Here is a 17,034-nt window from a genome sequence, read left to right as displayed (position 1 = left end):
AGGTTTAGAAGTCATAAACACTTAAATAATCTTGTGTTTTGATTAAAGATGTGGTGCAAAGACTTACGGAATCTGCTCCAGTACAACAAAGAGATCCTCTTTAATGTCAGTCCTTCCTGGAGTGAAGTGGTTATAGTCCACAATCATCCACTGGTTGTTATACCTACAAAGCACACATATATACACAAATAGCATACAAACTTTACCCTACCAGAGTTTACTGATTTTTATTAATTTATTTACTGTGTTTGATTTCATTTCACAACAAACAGTTGGGTCAAATGCCTAATGGGGTCACCAGGCTGAGTTCAGAGTTGACCCAACGGACTTTTCATGTAACTCCTGATTATGAACGCCGTTTCTCTGCTCCACATCCACATTGCAGTCTAAGGTCACTCAAAGCCTTATCTAATCACATCATTTGTTGGAATTTTGAACACAGAACAAATAGCAGAAGACAACACAGCCTGGATTTCATCCGGACAAAGTGGTGATAATGTTGATTAAAAAGTGATGAGAGACTCACGTTCCACTGTTGTACATGCTGAATATCTTGGCCCACTCTTTGCCAGTAGCAGCCAGTCGATTGGCCACAATGTTCCTCAACCACTCCATGACGGTTCCCGTGGGATGAACAAACTTCCAGAGAGCAGGGTTACTGTTGCCAATGGTGGTTTCCAAAGTAACCTGGACACAGGAGATAGATTAAGAACAAGAAACTCTAGCTAGCAATACTCAATTTGTAGCCAGTAGATAAAGACACATTGAAATACTGGAGTTTATTCCCAACACTCAGTTCTATAATGCCAAGTACAAACAGTTCTCACCAAGCCACTACTTAGGATATAAAAGTCATCTCCAGAGAAGATCGATCCAGGATAAGAGGAGAACGCCTGAGTTCCTCCAGGAAGAAAGCCTTCCTCTGACAAGATAATAAATAAATCACGCACATACTGAAGTTAGACAAATCTGTATTCACATAATAGACAGCAACAACACGACCAGTCTTATTATTGGAGCTTCAAACATGGAAACTAATTTTTCTTTTTGAAAAAAAAGGGGCTTTAAACATTAGGCTAGAGCCCGTAGCCATTTAGTTTAGCTTAGCATGAAGACTGGAAATAGGGGGCAATAGCTAGCCTGGCTATGTCCCAACAGTGACAACTATCGCCTCTGAAAACCACCAATAGACACATTATATTTCAATTGTCTAAACCTAACAAAACCCAAAGTGTAGTTCGTGTATTCCCTGTAATCTCGTTGTCACCACAAGGTGCCAGGCAACCAGCTGAGGCCCCTTGTAAATCAAGACTGTGTCGTCTTTGGACAGGAATGTTATTTATCTTTTCAATTAACTCTCGCAAAGTAAATGAGTATATTTGCCAAATGTTCAACCAATCCCTTAATGTAAGTAATGAGGGACTCTAGAGCAGTAACAGTAGAGTAACAGAAGACACACTCGCATAAGTACACTACCTGAAGGAGAAACTTTAAAGGCAAACATGTATTTCTTCATGATGCGCAGCATGGACTGGTAGCCGTTCCAGGTGTCATGCGACACCAGCAGCTCCTTGTTGTTTGGCAGCAGCTTAATGAGAGCAGAACAGGAGCCAGATCCAAGAGGTCTAGTTTGGCTGGATTTGTTCAGAGCAGATTCCAAGTCCTCCAGATCCCCGCCTAGCTGAAAAAGTCTGGTTGGGCAGAGAAGAGGCAGAGAGTGTGAGACAACAGCAAGAAACAAGGTTTAGGATCTCAGGAACAGCGAAGAAACGTGCGATTGATAATGAGAAATGTAGATAACCACTCACAGGAAGCCGAACGGGTTGAGGGAGAACGACCCTATTGGCAATGACAGCTGGTCATTATAGCTGTCCTCCAGACCTTTCAGCTGCAGCAGCGTCAGACGCACCTGACAAGAAGAAACTGATTATCAAATATATTTGAGGCCTTTAACATTCTTGTATCCATGAAAGGGATATTATTCATCCTACAAATGTTGATTGTGTACCTGGTACCAGTAGGGTGAACTGGGCTGCTTCTCCATTTGCTCCTGAACCCACTGCATGTTGGTTGTGATGAAAGCCTTCAGGCGCTCACAGTAACCAGACACAGACGTGAAGGGCCCACAGTAACTTAAAAGAGTGTTCATCCAGTGCTTATAGATGAGCTAAAACAAACAGACACCAAATCACTACATTAAGTTAAATGCAAAGTCAGTAAATATAACAGACGGCTTTGCACGTGGAGCATAAACTAACCTGAGATGTGACTGCAGCCTCCACTGCACCGGCTGCATAGGCCTGGACACTGTCATTGTACCGACTGCTGGTAGTGATCTCCAAGAAAGACCAGCTGAAAACAATCAAGGTGATGGTTTGGGTGCTTTACGTTTTTCATATTGTTTGCACTAACATAAGGAATAATCGCCTGTACTGTGGGTGAGGAGATGACAGAAGGCATACTTATGCTGTACTAAGAATTATTCAGAAAAACATGTAGTGAACTCACCCCGATGTGTTAATGTCATCAGTGAAGTTCGCCCAAGCCACGAAATCTTCTCGATATCCCTCGAGAACAGACAGCTGTCCGGTGTGTTTGTCAATAACAGCGGTTCGTATTTCAGCTCGAACACACGCGCACAAAAAACACAACGCGGACAAAACCGCTTTAAAACTTCCAAGAGCAAACATCTTGTTTGGCCTGGGCGCCATGTTAACGTCACCAAGTCACATGACAAAGCGGGTGATTAGTCACCTGATATACCAGGAAATGTACTTTCAAAATAAAAGACTGACTATTATGTCACGTGCGCGCACACAAGCACCGACACACAATTTGATAATTTATTTATGAATTTATGTTAAATTAACATTTTGAGAAATTATTTTTGGATCTGTTGTGATTAGTTGGATGATAATCTGCTGTCACAGAGGGAACTGGTGGGACTGAGTCTTGTGTTTTTTTCCAGCAAAATGTAGGAAGCATGTGTAGAACCTCACGATGATTAGAAGAAGTACAACAGGCCACGACATGAGACATGAGACTTTAAAAGCATGGAATAAAATTTTATAGAAAAACTAACATCGGTCCAATCATATTTCTTTGAGGCATCATTCTATACAACCCATTACAAATCATGTAAGAAATCCAGAAGTTCCACAAAGTTGATAAATTCCTTATAATTAGTTCCTTCTGCACACGGTACTCAGGTCCTTATTTTGTTCATACAGAGACACACAGGAGCGCTGGTCGGAGTCGAGGCTTCGAAAGAGATAATAGCGTTCAGGGAACTCAGTCTTCCCCACCTCCAGTTTCCATCGTCTCCATAATTCCCTCCATAACGTCTGATTTTCGCTGCTTTTTGGCGCCCACTGTCATGGAGGATAAATAATATAGAGGAAATAAATCAATAAACAGCGCAGCGTTGATTTCATTTCTTCATGTTGTTACAAAAGTTTGTTGATTTACCATGAAAATGTTCGGCTGTTTTCCGTCTCAATGTCTCTACTGTTTCCTCAGCATCAGCCCACTCCAGCACGAGGCGTCTCCCGTACAGATGGGTGCTGTGGCACAGAGCAGCAAATGCTTTCTATGGAGATAACAGGGGCATAGTATCCATGATCAGCACTAGAGGACAGTAGATTTCCTAAATACATGTCTCAAAGCTCACATAACACAAACCTTAGCGTCCTGTTTGGTGATGAAGTCAATAAAGCCAAAGCCTCTATGATTCCCTGAACCAGCTGCTTTCTTTGGAAGACGGACTGTCTTCAGCTCTCCAAATGTACTGAAAGGACGGAGGGAGTAAATCATAGTATTGTTAAATTATCAACACGGTGTGAATAAAAAACAGTTGTGTGCATGTGATGCCTACCAGAAGAGTTCCCGAATTTCCCTGACAGTCGCTTGGAAGGGGACGTTTCGCACAAGGATTTTGGATCCTGTCTGTTTCTTCTCATCTTGCTTCTTCTTCCGTGACACTTCAGTAGACCTGTACAAAGGGGAAACGACTGAGTGAGTAGTGACAACAGAAGTAAGGTATACATGCAACGCTTCTAGCTAAAGTCTGCCCCACAGACTATTAGAGTCGATATTGGAAATATGGAAACAAAAGAAACACTTGGTGATATTCTCAAGCACATTTCACACTAAAAGCCTTCTGGTGCACATATTACCTTGTGGCTCTCTCAGAAATCTTCAGCTCTAGTTGGTGATCATCTACAGTACAGTGCTGGTGGAGGGTTGAGACAAAGAACACACTTTAGTCAAGGACCAGGTTGTAGAGGAAGGTTGTCAGAAGGAGCATGGTATGGTACCTGTAGTTGCCTCAGGGCTTTCTGTGCTGCCTCTGCGGACTGATACTGGACAAAACCGTAGCCCATGGACAACATGTTGCCTGGAAATCAAACCAACATTGTAAAGTAGTGTGAACTCTGATTCAGAGGTTTAAAAAAATAAATTACAGACTGCTCTTGCAAAGCCTGAGGAAACACACAGCTATTGTCTTCTAATGTTATGTTACATGTGAAAGATCCTACATTTAATGATTGGTACCTGTTTTATCTTTCTTCTTGGAGATGGTGCAGGATGTGATCTTGCCACATTTGGAGAACATCTGCAACAAACAGAGAAAACAATATTAAACATTAAACCCTCATTCAGTATTACCAAACGCTACTCAGGGTTGAATTTATGAATTGACCCACCTCCTGTAGTTTCTCCTCTCTCGTGCTGAAATTAAGATTTTTAATGAAAAGTGTTGAACCAGGAGCAGATTGCTCTTCCTCCTCCTCCTCCTCCTCATCTTCTTCATCCTTCTTCTGCTCTTTCATTGCATCCTCTTTTTGTGCTACTTGGAGGACAAATGAAAAGACATTTTGGTTATTCCAATTAGTACATTTGTGTCTACAAAACTTCAAAAAGATTGTGTAGTATTGTATGTTGATGAGTGTGTTTAAGTGATTTTACCTGGTTCTGGTTTGGCTGCCAAAAACACCCCCACAGGTGCCCACTCCAAATACAGCGGGATGTGATGGAACTATGGGTTTCAGAGATACAGTCAGTACATTAAAAGCTTTTAAAGTGCCTCAAACATATGCTGCTGCTGCAGGTCTTGCTGGTATAAAGCTATACACACACCTTGCTGTAGGCCAGCCGAGTGAAAGCTCGTTTCGCTTCAGTTGGCTCGAGGAACTCGATGACGGCGGTGAGGCCTGAGGGCGGCAGCAGCACTCGGCCCAAAGAGCCATGAGGTGAGAAAAGCTCCTCCAACTCGGACGCCGTCACTCCAGCTGGAAGGTTTTTCACCAGGATCACAGCTGTACTCCTCGCTGCTGCTGCCTGTACGCCAGGGCAAACGGCACACGCAGGAAACAATCTTAACCAAGGTAACTGCATTATGGGTACGGTAAAATGTTCATGGACAATTTAGCAACATGATAATGGGAGTGTGTATTCAGCATACCTGACTAAAGGAATCCAGACTGACACCGTTGTCTAGTAGGAACTGCCGAGTCTCTTGAACAATCTGCGTCTCACCCAGAGCCATCCTCACTGCAAGGCTTCCCTTTGACTCCTGGACCAGAGAAATATAAAGACACGTTAAACACTGCTGCTCAGTTTGCCTAATGATTCATATTTTGATGTAGCAGCAACAGATGAAAAAAAGATGCAATCACAGACAAACAGCCCCCTCTTTCATTTGAATGGGAAGGCTGCATTGGCCTGGCCAAAGGCTACTACAGCAGAGGACCGCAGCAAAAGCACACACACAGAATCGTCCAGCAAAGAGGTGGAACCTGGCTCAACATTTGCTCTCAAGCAATGCGATGTCATCCAGCAAGGTCCTGCTTTGACCAGTTGAATACATGCAAGCATGCATTCTTGGTAGATACGTTTATAACATAATTGGCATATTTTTACTGATTATCTTCAAAGATAAAAATGTCCGTCATGACTTATCAGAGCAGTAAAATCCTTCCTCTTAACTTTAGAAATCCCTTTGGAGTGTTTTGGCAACTGAAAAAAACCTTCAAACTCATGGATCTGTTGCTCAAACTGGACTTGAGATAGTATTTCATCCTCTCACTGGTACCTCAAGCATTTACATTTCCCATGCATTGTTTTAATGCAGGAATGCTCACCGTCTGAACACCCACTAATGCTGGAGTTGAGGACCATTCATGTTGTAGAAGAACAGGATATCGCATTACTCACATGGTCCAGGACTTGGCTTTTTGTGGTGTTGTATTTTTCAGCAATGGCATCTGCCACTGCACTTGTGCCCAGAAACAAGGCGTTCCAGTTGTGGGAGCTAGAAGGTAACATTAAATGAATAAGAGGAATAAGGGACGGCTCATGTAATTGATCTTTATGAGTAAATTCAGAGAAACCAAAAACGCAGAAGCAGAGGGTTAATGTGAATAAATATACTGCATATACCTGGAACTAGAAGCTTTATCTTTAGCATCTTTTTGCCGTTTGTAAGTCGACGAGCCAGGACCACCAGCATCTGAAGACTCGGTCTTTTCCTTCTTCAGTGTGGAGGGAAGCAGGTGAAGCATCCGGCCCTAAAAGCATGTGAGAATGAATGTAATCAGCGTCAACTTAAGTTGTACTACTGAATCCAGACGCCATTACAGGTGCTGTGGCGTACAGATGTATGTCAAACATCAGTTGGAGATCAAATACCTGAAATACATGTCCGTCCAGCTGAGCCAGAGCGGTCACAGCATTCTCTGGTATCATGTACGTCACGAAAGCGAATCCTTTAGGTTTCTTGGTTAGATTGTCAATAGGGAAGAGCATCTCAGCGACAGGACCTGTAAAGATTGTAAAGTTATTATCACCTCTGAGAAGAGTGAAAGCCTGTGTGAACTTGTGTGCGTGTATGAAAGTTGTATTTTTGAATTCACCATGTTTGTCAAATAGCTCTTTGATCTCTTCCTCAGTGCAGGTGTAAGGAAGGTTCCTGATGAAGAGTCGACCCGACTCTGCAACATCTTCCTCTTCCTCATCTTCCTTCAGCTTCCTGGTGAAGTTCCTGTCAATTTCCTTGTCCTTCCTGTCTCTCTTGCCTTTACCCCCAGAGGCATCCACACGGAAGACCTCAATGTAACGCCCGCCTGAAACACACAGGCAGAAGGTATGTCACCGTTAGCCAGGAGCAGTCATCATATACACCTCGGGGTACATATTTAACATGGGACATATTATTTCTCACCTATGTAGTCTTTATTCTTCTTCAAAGCCTTTTCCACCTCTTCATCAGAGTGCAAGTCCGCATATACATAACCTGAAACGCACGCACATACAGTCAACATGGACACATACATCTATCTACCCACCAGACACGTGGTATACAGGACAATACATCTATAAATACATTACAATTATTGAAAAATGCTTTCAATAACATACCTGTTCTATTTCCGCTTTCGTTCTTCCCAATCCTGATAGCTACAGGTTTCAGCGGCGTCATGAACTCTCGGATTTGTTGCTATTGATGTAACACGTAAAAAAAAAGTTTGAGTCGTAGATGCAGACGCTGAAATATAAAGTGTGCAATATCATCACTGCTCCTCTGAAACCCGGAGGCTCTTGTTCGCTCACCTCTTTCACATTGAACGGGGCTCCTCTGAGCTTCACCGTGAACTCGGTCGTCGGCTCCATCTGCAACAAACGGTATTTGTAAAAGCGGAAAACAAATACTGTGCTGCACTGAACAGCAGAGTTTAATGTGTAGATTTAAACGGTCACCTCTTGCTTGGCAGCTTTCTTCGCTTTGCTCTGCTTCTTATCCTCAGAAGAAACTGAGGTTTTGGTCTTTGACACGTTGTCTCTGTCACCGCTCTCGTAGGCGCTGTCCGTGTGCTGCACGGGACCGCAATCCTCATTTTCGTCAACATCATGCTTCTCTTCACTCTCCTCCATTGTGTCGTCTGTCTGCGCCACCTTTGAGCGCAGGTACTCCATATCTGATAAGCCAGACTTCAGTGCTTCTTTAGTGGCACCTGAAAGCAACAACAATACGGAGACCGGTCAATCATGCACTTCTTTCTTTCCTTTTCTATTCATACTGTGTAGTTCTAAGCTTGTGATGTGAAGCATTTGTAACACAGTGATCCATGTATTCATTGCTCTTCATTGACTGTAACCAGTACCCCACACAGGCCAGACTGAACCAACTGCTGCTCTTGAGACTGTTAAGTCAAACACATTTCCAGGTTAACAACTACAAAGTTGCAATAAAATGTCAGAAAAGGTGACTAGTGCACCTGGTTTATGATGAAGACATTTGACACTGTGTAAATCAAGTCTTCAGCGGATCCAGGCTCTAAATTGGGAAACAGCTTTCATCTACAGGACCTACACTTAAAAAGGGACCGCCGTTACCAACCTTCATCTTCGTCATCTACGTCTTCCTCTTCCTCTTTCTCATCCTCATCCTCGGACTGTTCTGAATCAAAGTTGAGGTAATCATCCGAAGCTGGCTTCTTCTTCTTGCCCGGAGCCTTCGTCCGTCCAGCGTCGGGATCGGTAGTTTGCTGCACGGTGTCATTCGCCCAGGTCGGGACTTGGCTTCGATTCTGATGCACTGACAGGAACTCCTTGAATCCCTGATCCTCTTCCAGCTGAGACACACGACGAGTGGACACGCCATGATTAGAGCTTACATAGACTAAGAATTAAATATATTAAAAACACTGTTTGTCATAAAACACATAATAAAAAAACGAATCATCAAATATCACAGGTAGATATTAATACATGTGAGAGTATCAAGTACATGACATAATTACAGTACAATAAATGATTACAAGATCAGAACTGGGGTGATGTAGAGGGAACACTGTCATGAGTAATGACAAATCTAGGAGATGAAAATGTAAATTATGTTCATATTTAACTATTTTCATGAGGCTGATTAAGAGCTGGTTGCCTCTCATTCACATTCAGATCTCATATAATTAACTTTTAACAAACATAGTTGCTGAATGTCACATGTACTCACATCTCCAAGTGTGCTGTCGGTTTCCTTTTTCTGTTCCTTTTTCTGAAAGCAGAAACAAAAGAAATCACTTTTATAGACGGGACAGTGCTGCAGAGCTTCACTACATCATTCTCCACTAAGATCAGGAACGGTTTTAGTAAGAGTTTCATGTAACTTCTCATCATTTAGTGTCTGCAGGTACCTTTTTGCTGTCAGTACCAGCAGGAGAGGAGGGTTTGTCCGGGCCTGAGCTCTGGGTATGTTTGCTCCAGGCTTTTGCTTTGGTGGGGTCTCCAAAAGCCTTACACATCTCCACCTGGAATACATGACAGCCACGGGGTTCACATGTGGAGAAACAACAACGTCGACAACGCGCATGCTCAGCTGTGCAGCCGTGACTGCCCTACCGTCACTCTGGATGTGTCCACGAAGCTCTTGTTGAAATGTTTCAGAGCTCCGTTCGCATCTTCCTCCGCTTTAAAACCCACGAAGCCGAACTTGCGGAACTTGCCGTCCTTGGTAAACTTCAGAGAGCAGTCTGTCACTGTGCCAAAGGCGGCAAACATCGACCTGAACCTCTCCTCTTTCATCTGCACACAAGACACGCAGTAGTGTTACATCTTCATACGGGCCGAAACAAAACAAAACGTCTGCTCACATCCGGGAGGGTTACTTACCCCATTAGGGAGATTTTTAACGATGAGTCTCGACATAGTTATAGTAGTTGTAAATCCACAAATACAGCATAAGCTTGATTTCTAAATATATGTCAACAAACAAGCGTGGATGATGCTCTAGGACGCCATGTTTGAGTGGGAGGAGCCTTCTTCTTCTTCTTCTCTTTCTCCGTATAAGGGCATTTCTGACATCTGCTGGACTGGAGGACTGGAGTGTGGATAAGAATACATCTGCAGGAAGGTAAATTCATCCTGCTAAACCTGTTTCTTTTATTAAACATGTAAATTACTGTCTATTGTTCTTGATCAGTGATGCATGTAAAAGCACATCCACTTAAACAATGTTACATCTGTGAGAATGGCTTACTTGTCTTTACTTAATTATTTTCATTCCATGCTAGTTTATACTTTTTCTCCACTTTGTGCTTTTTGACTCACTGCATTCATTTGACAGCTTCTTGCTTTACATAGTACGATTTTTCATATGATCATCTTATAAAATATGATGCATTGCTATTTATTATACGAAAGTATAAAAGTATATACGATTGAATTGCTAATTCTAATAAAATTAGCCTCACTAACTACACCAGTAAAATGCTACTTATACATATGAATGTCTTAGTAAAACTAAAACAGTAATATGCAATAGAAACACTCACAGATGTCACTGTTCTGTACATTTTGTTAGTAATAATGAAGTACTTTAAGTGCATGACTTTTATTTGTAATGGAGTATTTTTATGTTGCAATATTGCTAGTTTTTTCTTCAGTAAAGCATCTCAATACTTCTTCCACTACTCTCCATCACCTGATGCATCGGGGTAAGTGGTAAACCAAAGTTATCCAGAGCCCCATACAGTCATTTGAATCTCAGGAGCAAAATACAAACCTGAACTTAAATAATGTATGGTTTTGATTTGGATAGTTTCACTGAATGACATTATAGAAGAGACATTTATAATCCTAACAAATTATAGGATTTTATTATTATGTGGCCTCACAAATACCTACAAGTAGAAAGGCACAAAAAACCTTATGGTAAGACCTACATGTGCCATCTGCAGATCTTAAACACGTCATATTGGCAGTTGACTGTGTATATAAGTCGTTATTGACTGTACATACAACAGGCTAAATTAATGTTGGGAAGTGGAAATCCCAGGTTGACTATATGTCTTTTTTCATTTTATTGCAAATTTTATTGCAAAAAATGAGTATATGCACCACTAAGGTCCAATATCATCTGAAATGATAAGCAGCTTAAGCCCTACATTATTACTTTATCTCGAGGCCCTGTGTGAAAACTATATTTTATAATTGTTGTTTATGTTGTGCACAGTGTGTGACCTGGGGCAAATACTGCAGCACAAGCTCACTGTTTCTGCTAAGAGAAATATAATTCTGTGAAGTTTGCTATGATAACTGTATTTGGAAGAAAGCAGGGTGGACAGTGCAGTACAGTAAAGCTTATTTGTGTCCTGTTTTAATCTGGTCATGCATGGTCTATGCTCCTGACTGAGACAATTGCTTCATTTGAATCCTTTTATATTTTAAGAGAAGGTACTTGGTAAGATTACTGTAATTAAATAGCCTCCTTTGCTGTGTGTTTACTTTTAAACCAGGCAACAATGACGGAGCAGCCTACATTTATGCTGTTGTATTCAAATTAAGACGATGGTGAAGTTAAGTTTGTGTCAATCCTCTTTAACGTTTGACTTAGAGACGTTGGTTGCCACACATATTCACACTGAAATAGTTACTGTTGGGAGGTCACATGAACTATTTTGAAGTAACTATGTGAAATGAAAACAAGTATATCTATTCTCCAATAACTACCGAAGTTATTTTCTGCCCCTGTAAATACATACTTGACACACACTTCAATGAACACTTTGTTCTCCAGGTCACACGGCACACTGAGGTCAGAACAATGTCAGGCTGCCTAAAAGGCACAAAAAGTACATTTTGTGATTGTTCACACTGAAAGCTTTTTTCTCAATTTATTTTTATTGAAACAAATCATGGTTAATACTTCATGTAGACGTTAATAACAGCGTCGTCCCTGCTCTGTCAGCATTGTGGGCCTTTTTGTGGCTGAACGTCTTGAACTCATTCTGGATTTCGACGAAGGTTTTGTTCTTGGTTTCAGGAATGACAAGGTAAATGTATATCGCCATTAAGGAGCAGACGACCAAGAACACCAGGAAACAGTACTGCTGCAGCCCGATCTGTGCAAATAAAAACAGAATACAACCAGAGTGAGTCCAACTCTCTGTGTTGCAAATGTAGCAGGTAATGATAAAACATTTGAAAATGAAGATACACTCTTTGGATACCTACCACAATAAAAGGGAAGACCAGGCTGATGAAGAAGAAGCTCAACCAGTTCAATGATCCAGCAATTATGTAAGCTGCCGGGCGAGCAGTTTGTGTGAAAAGCTCAGTGGTCAAAATGTTTGTCACGCCACCTTCACGGAAGAAGAAACGACACAAGAAATCTCTGTTAGTTCTAACCGTTCAGCAACATCAGCTGCTAAAGAATAACTTCAATGGAGGAGGAAAAGGTTATTACCTGGTCCTAATCCAAAACTCAGGATGAAAGCAAATAAACACACCATGCTCAAGTATGGTATTACTGGACTAGCATCCTGAGAGAAAGATAATCACACAAAAGGAATGTTAGCACAAAGTAGAAGTCAAATGCAACAAATTGCATAGAATAATAGTTTAAATATTTATTTTTACAATGTCTGGTCTTGAGGTTAATTACTTGAAAAGAGAGCGTCAGCGTGAATAAAATGCAGCAGATACTCATCAGTGTGTATCCTCCCGTGATGAGCACTTTCCTCCCCAGACGGTCAATGAGCAAACCCTGTGAGATACACAGCATATCATAAGACCAAAAAGACTGCAAGCAAACACTTTCCTTGAATTTTACTTTGACCTTTCATGGGATATTGTCAGTTCTATCAAATCCTGCTCCACCAAACATTAGTTTATGCTTTACCATCTTAAGACTTTTGTGTCACATGTTCTTGTGCTGTTCTTATTTTTATACAAGACAATTTTCCACTTTGGTGTTTGACTCTATTTCAAATATGTTTTAACTTTTCAAACTTTTGTCCAACGCTTGACATTATTTTTAGAAAGGTACTGACTGTTTTGTCCTTATTTAACTTTTCGGAGCTTCTAATTGCACTCTTTTCTGCCAGAAAGTGTTCTGGCAAAAATATTTAGTAGTAGTAGTAATAGTAGTAGTAATAGTAGTAGTATATAAAGCGACAAGGTATATGAACAGGGCGGGTTGTGGTGGATGAATGTGTCAAACTCACACACTTTCACTCAGGAAACTGGGGTTTGACTCCTGTGAGAAGCTTATTTTTACATTTAGTTGATCATTTTCAGAATTCAGTTGCAGTTTAGTTAATTTTAGGCAACAAAACTACTTGGTTGGGTTGAGGAAAGATATACACAGCCTACACTACTTATACATGTACAGCATTTAATGTTTGTCCGGGTCGTGTGCAAATATTACTGTTGTCTTCCGACACCTGAGCGCTAATAACATCTGCCTAATATTTTGATGTAACATCATCTGAATTATAAGAAATTAATGCACACAAAAATAAAATGTTGAACTCATACTCACACACGTTAAAGCCGTGATGCATTCACAGGCACCAGTGCCAACGGTCACATATGGTATTTTATCAGCGGGAATACCAGATTGTCTGAACAAGTAATCTGCGTAGAAGTAAATCTACAGGAAATACAGACAAAAAACACATTTTAGTAATCTTTAGTGGTGTTTTTACGTCTTAAAGGTTGGCAGTGCGGTCACTGAGGAATAGACTGAACTTTGTGAGAGACAGCAGGACAGAGGATATTGGAAGACAACAGGTATACCATCATGTACTCACAGCATTGATGCCGTTCAGCTGTTGTGCAGCATTGAGCAGCAAGACGGAAAGAAGCTGCCAGCGGACACTACGATCAGTGAAGATCTCCCAGGGTTTCTTGGCTTGGAAATCCACTAAATCATTCCTCTCCTTCTCAATATCCTCCCGTTCGCCATCACAGCCAGCTATACCGTGCAGTTGCTTCAGGGCTGCCGACAAGAAAACACATGACCAGCGTGGCGATTGTAGTTTTCTCCAAATACATCATTCTCATCAACTGATCAGGCTACACTACAGGGTGTTTTTAAGATCTGATCAAAAGGTTTCCTGTGTCAAATCATTTATTTAATCCCCATTCATTGTATTTCATCTCATTATTGTAGCGTTACCAGAATGATGTCACATGCTCGCTGCCTCTAGTGATTTGACACAAAGGAAGTCCTCAACCTTTTAAACCATGTTGTCATGTGCACAACATCAATCTTTGCAGGCAAAAGATCAAATCACACAGATTTTGAAAATGAAATAAATGTTCAGCAGCTGCAGTGTAAATTTACCTTTGTTACATCCCTCATCATCTCCTTTGTCGATGAGCAGGTAGCGCGGGCTCTCTGGGAACCAGGGCAGGATGAGAAGCTGCAGGAAGGCTGGGATACATGTGGTGGCGAGCAGGATGGGCCAGTACTCTTCTCTGCCCAGGAGCTCTCTGTGAAATCACACAGATATGTTTGAACAAAATCACGACATAGCAACTCAATCATGCAAACACAGATTCTGTGGATTTTTTTTGTGTGGAAACCAAATATACCCAGTGTTTACTTACTTCAGGCCCATCACTTGTCCAGCCAAGATCCCGACAGTAATGAAAATAGAAGTTCCCATGCCCATGCTACCACGAAGTGCAGTTGGAGCTATTTCCCCCAAATACAGAGGTTGAACACAAAGGCCAATGCCTGTAAAAAATAAAAAAGGCCACATTTGAGTGAAGCAACGTTATTTTTATTATTTCAAATATTATACAAAAAGGTTTTTCACTGGGATGTTTAAATGTATTTCTATTTCTATTTATACCTGCATTCATTCCAATGAGAAGACGTCCAATGATGAGTAATTCAAACAATCCTGTCGGGTAACTCAGACCCATCAGCAGAGCAGCCGTTAATGCAAATATATTATTGGCCAACAGCGTCCCTTTCCTGGAAAAGCAACATTACATTATAACTTTATAACTGGAATACAATCTGGAAAATAGGATCATTTTGCCAAAATATACCATCATATTTTCTTGTCCATACCTCCCCAGCTTCACAGACAATGTCCCACCAATTGACACTCCTACAAGTCCTCCTATTGTGAATATAGACACAATAGTGGACCAGAGCAGAGTGAGAGCATCGACTGATATGTCAGTTTGGTAACGCTCCCTCCAGGTTTCGTTGATGAAATTCTGCACATGCTATAGAGATAAAAGAAAAACACAATATGCACATTCATCAGGTGAAATAAAAATGACTATTTAAAAAGATTGGTCTGGGTGAATACTTGGTTCTGATTGGCTGCAGGTACACCATTCATTCCTGATAATGGACAATTACTAGTTCCAGTGAAACTGTCTGTTCACCGTTCTTAATTAATGTACTGGCTTCATTAGGATTGCGCAGCTTTTTTTAAACTTTAATCCTCCCTGCAGACCCAGAGGTGTCACATTTTACAGGTGCTTAAGTCTATCATTCCAATTTTCATATATTTTTTGTCAATCAATATGTTCATAATGACTTCATGTTTTCAGTTTCTGTTTTAATTGGTGACTTTTAAAATTGAAAAGCACCCAATTGCAGCCAATGCAGTTGTATTAGATACAATATAATAGATAAAATGTTTGCCATGAGTCCTAATTCCAAGTATCGCACACACTATCAGGGGGGTTGGGGCACTCTGTCTGTCTTTTAATTTGTTCAGATAACATTAATAAATAAATAATACTGTTGAGAGAAGAAACACATTACATTTATGATGGTTGTTTCTAAAAGTAGTCATTGTATGGTAAATAGGACACAACTTTTCAGTGGAACACAGCCCGGCCTCATCCCCCGGTCATCAAATACTGACGTTTTGTCACGGCCCTCAGGATTGTAAATTCTGAGGGTGATGCAGTCATTTAGAGGCACCCAGAGCAACTCATCCGGCCGTTCATTCGCTCTGTCCATAGGCAGGAGCAAAGCGCACACCGCTGTTAAAGGGGCATAGCAAACACAGGAGTGCTGCCATAAGAATGTCATTTAAATGAGTTGTTGCTCATTCCTCGGTTTTGTTTGGAACGACAATCAACTGTTACGTGTATGTACCATATATATTCATGTTTTAGCCTGTTATAGAATATTAATGCTTTAAAGGTTTTCATGGCATAAAAACATTATGAGAGGGTAATGAAGGTATTAGCAAACCTTAAAGCTTTACAAGGGAAACAGTTATGGCTTGTGAAAATATTTATGTTTTCTTTTCAAAACGCATGGAAATATTAATTAAAGGTCTTATTGTTTTTTTCCTTTGGCAAGTGACCATGGCATAAGCAGGACAAAGCCCTTCGAGGTGTTCATTACCAAAAAAAAAAAGGACGTTGGCTGGCTTCACTGTCGTCTATTAATTCCTGATGATAGGACATCTTATTGGGATTTATCCCTTACATATTTGTGCATTTACCAGACATCACTAGGTGTGTGGATCTGTAGGCCTATTGTGATATAAATGTAATTTGATGATGTAATTTATGTGCAATACTGACTGCAATATTTGGTTTGTAACAGGTCTAAACAAAAACATAGACAGTAGTGTTGTTACCGTTGTGGGAGCGTTGATGACAGATACATTATATCCATACTGAAAGGTTCCCCCTATACATGCAGCACAGGCAGCCAGCAGAAGTGATTTGTTGGGAAACTGCAATAAAACAGATACAAAACAATTATTTACATTTCATTACTGATAGAAAACTGAGTCCCAACGCTTCTACAGATAAAGATTATTCATTATAATTCACATACCTTTGGTTGCTTATCTTTGGTTTCTTTAATAAGCAGAGGTTGATATTCCTCCACAAATTCTGTTGGCATTTTGTCGCTGATGTTTTGCTCAAAGTCCAATATTGTTTGTCGTATTGAGTAGCCTATCCTTCATGTAAAGCGTTTGCTCTCAACAGGAGACTTAAATGATGGTGGGAGGATGATTTCATCCCTTATCCTGAGGAAATACAAGTGATCTATTGTCATAATGTGACGCGAGGTGAAGATAATTGGCGCCATTATTCCGTGTCTATCAAGATTTCACGGCATTACACTGTAGCCGCATCAAAATAGAAGATTCAATTTGCATTTATAATTCTCCGAAAGAGAGAAGGAGCTACATCTATCCGAGCGAAGAGAAGCTGTTACGCAAAACTGACTGTTTCCCAAAAAACATAAAATAG

The 17,034-nt window shown here is 40.9% G+C and overlaps 3 protein-coding genes across 3 annotated transcripts; all 3 read right to left on the bottom strand.

The window, feature by feature from the left end:
• Positions 1-35: 35 nt before the first annotated feature.
• plbd2 (phospholipase B domain containing 2) lies at positions 36-2,946 on the bottom strand. The gene is made up of 8 exons (XM_031856798.1): positions 2,509-2,946; positions 2,259-2,352; positions 2,009-2,167; positions 1,809-1,909; positions 1,477-1,691; positions 828-922; positions 527-687; positions 36-163 (listed from the first exon to the last, which is right to left on the bottom strand). Exons 1-8 carry the CDS (start codon positions 2,709-2,711, stop codon positions 64-66), a joined length of 1,128 nt encoding a protein of 375 aa, XP_031712658.1. The 5' UTR covers positions 2,712-2,946; the 3' UTR covers positions 36-63.
• A 95-nt stretch (positions 2,947-3,041) lies between these two features.
• rbm19 (RNA binding motif protein 19) lies at positions 3,042-9,800 on the bottom strand. Its single transcript, XM_031856800.1, has 24 exons — positions 9,670-9,800; positions 9,400-9,582; positions 9,195-9,308; positions 9,014-9,055; positions 8,399-8,633; positions 7,759-8,012; positions 7,612-7,671; positions 7,420-7,498; positions 7,223-7,294; positions 6,915-7,124; positions 6,691-6,821; positions 6,442-6,569; positions 6,217-6,313; positions 5,465-5,575; positions 5,140-5,340; positions 4,969-5,038; positions 4,707-4,852; positions 4,555-4,615; positions 4,317-4,396; positions 4,176-4,231; positions 3,875-3,991; positions 3,682-3,787; positions 3,469-3,589; positions 3,042-3,371 (listed from the first exon to the last, which is right to left on the bottom strand). The coding sequence occupies exons 1-24, from the start codon at positions 9,703-9,705 to the stop codon at positions 3,292-3,294; spliced, it is 2,790 nt and encodes a 929-aa protein (XP_031712660.1). The 5' UTR covers positions 9,706-9,800; the 3' UTR covers positions 3,042-3,291.
• Positions 9,801-11,705: 1,905 nt separating this feature from the next.
• On the bottom strand, positions 11,706-16,903 carry slc2a11b (solute carrier family 2 member 11b). Its single transcript, XM_031856689.1, has 12 exons — positions 16,613-16,903; positions 16,410-16,508; positions 14,867-15,027; positions 14,643-14,767; positions 14,395-14,524; positions 14,129-14,277; positions 13,593-13,780; positions 13,322-13,432; positions 12,443-12,544; positions 12,245-12,320; positions 12,013-12,140; positions 11,706-11,900 (listed from the first exon to the last, which is right to left on the bottom strand). The coding sequence occupies exons 1-12, from the start codon at positions 16,679-16,681 to the stop codon at positions 11,706-11,708; spliced, it is 1,533 nt and encodes a 510-aa protein (XP_031712549.1). The 5' UTR covers positions 16,682-16,903.
• Positions 16,904-17,034: the final 131 nt, after the last annotated feature.

The sequence above is a fragment of the Anarrhichthys ocellatus genome, unplaced genomic scaffold (genome assembly GCF_004355925.1).
Source record: "Anarrhichthys ocellatus isolate YVR2014 unplaced genomic scaffold, GSC_Weel_1.0 scaffold17, whole genome shotgun sequence".
Taxonomy (NCBI): domain Eukaryota; kingdom Metazoa; phylum Chordata; class Actinopteri; order Perciformes; family Anarhichadidae; genus Anarrhichthys; species Anarrhichthys ocellatus.
The sequence above is the reverse complement of the archived record's forward strand: the minus strand, read 5'-3'. Positions and strand labels throughout refer to the sequence as shown.

Bases quoted from the DNA above. Each gene is read 5' to 3' on its own strand.
- plbd2 (XM_031856798.1), bottom strand. From the start codon at position 2,711: ATGGCGCCCAGGCCAAACAAGATGTTTGCTCTTGGAAGTTTTAAAGCG. The intron at 1,692-1,808 runs GTGAGTGGTTAT...CTGCCCAACCAG, and splicing joins CTCAACCCGTTCGGCTTCCT to ACTTTTTCAGCTAGGCGGGG. The intron at 164-526 runs GTGAGTCTCTCA...TGTGCTTTGTAG, and splicing joins AGCATGTACAACAGTGGAAC to GTATAACAACCAGTGGATGA.
- rbm19 (XM_031856800.1), bottom strand. From the start codon at position 9,705: ATGTCGAGACTCATCGTTAAAAATCTCCCTAATGGG. The intron at 7,672-7,758 runs GTGACCGTTTAA...CGTTTGTTGCAG, and splicing joins AGAAAGCTGCCAAGCAAGAG to ATGGAGCCGACGACCGAGTT. The intron at 6,570-6,690 runs GTATTTGATCTC...ACATGCTTTTAG, and splicing joins TGGACGGACATGTATTTCAG to GGCCGGATGCTTCACCTGCT.
- slc2a11b (XM_031856689.1), bottom strand. From the start codon at position 16,681: ATGCCAACAGAATTTGTGGAGGAATATCAACCTCTGCTTATTAAAGAA. The intron at 13,781-14,128 runs GTAAATTTACAC...TCTTGTCGGCAG, and splicing joins TGATGAGGGATGTAACAAAG to CCCTGAAGCAACTGCACGGT. The intron at 11,901-12,012 runs GTAGGTATCCAA...TTATTTGCACAG, and splicing joins TGGTCTTCCCTTTTATTGTG to ATCGGGCTGCAGCAGTACTG.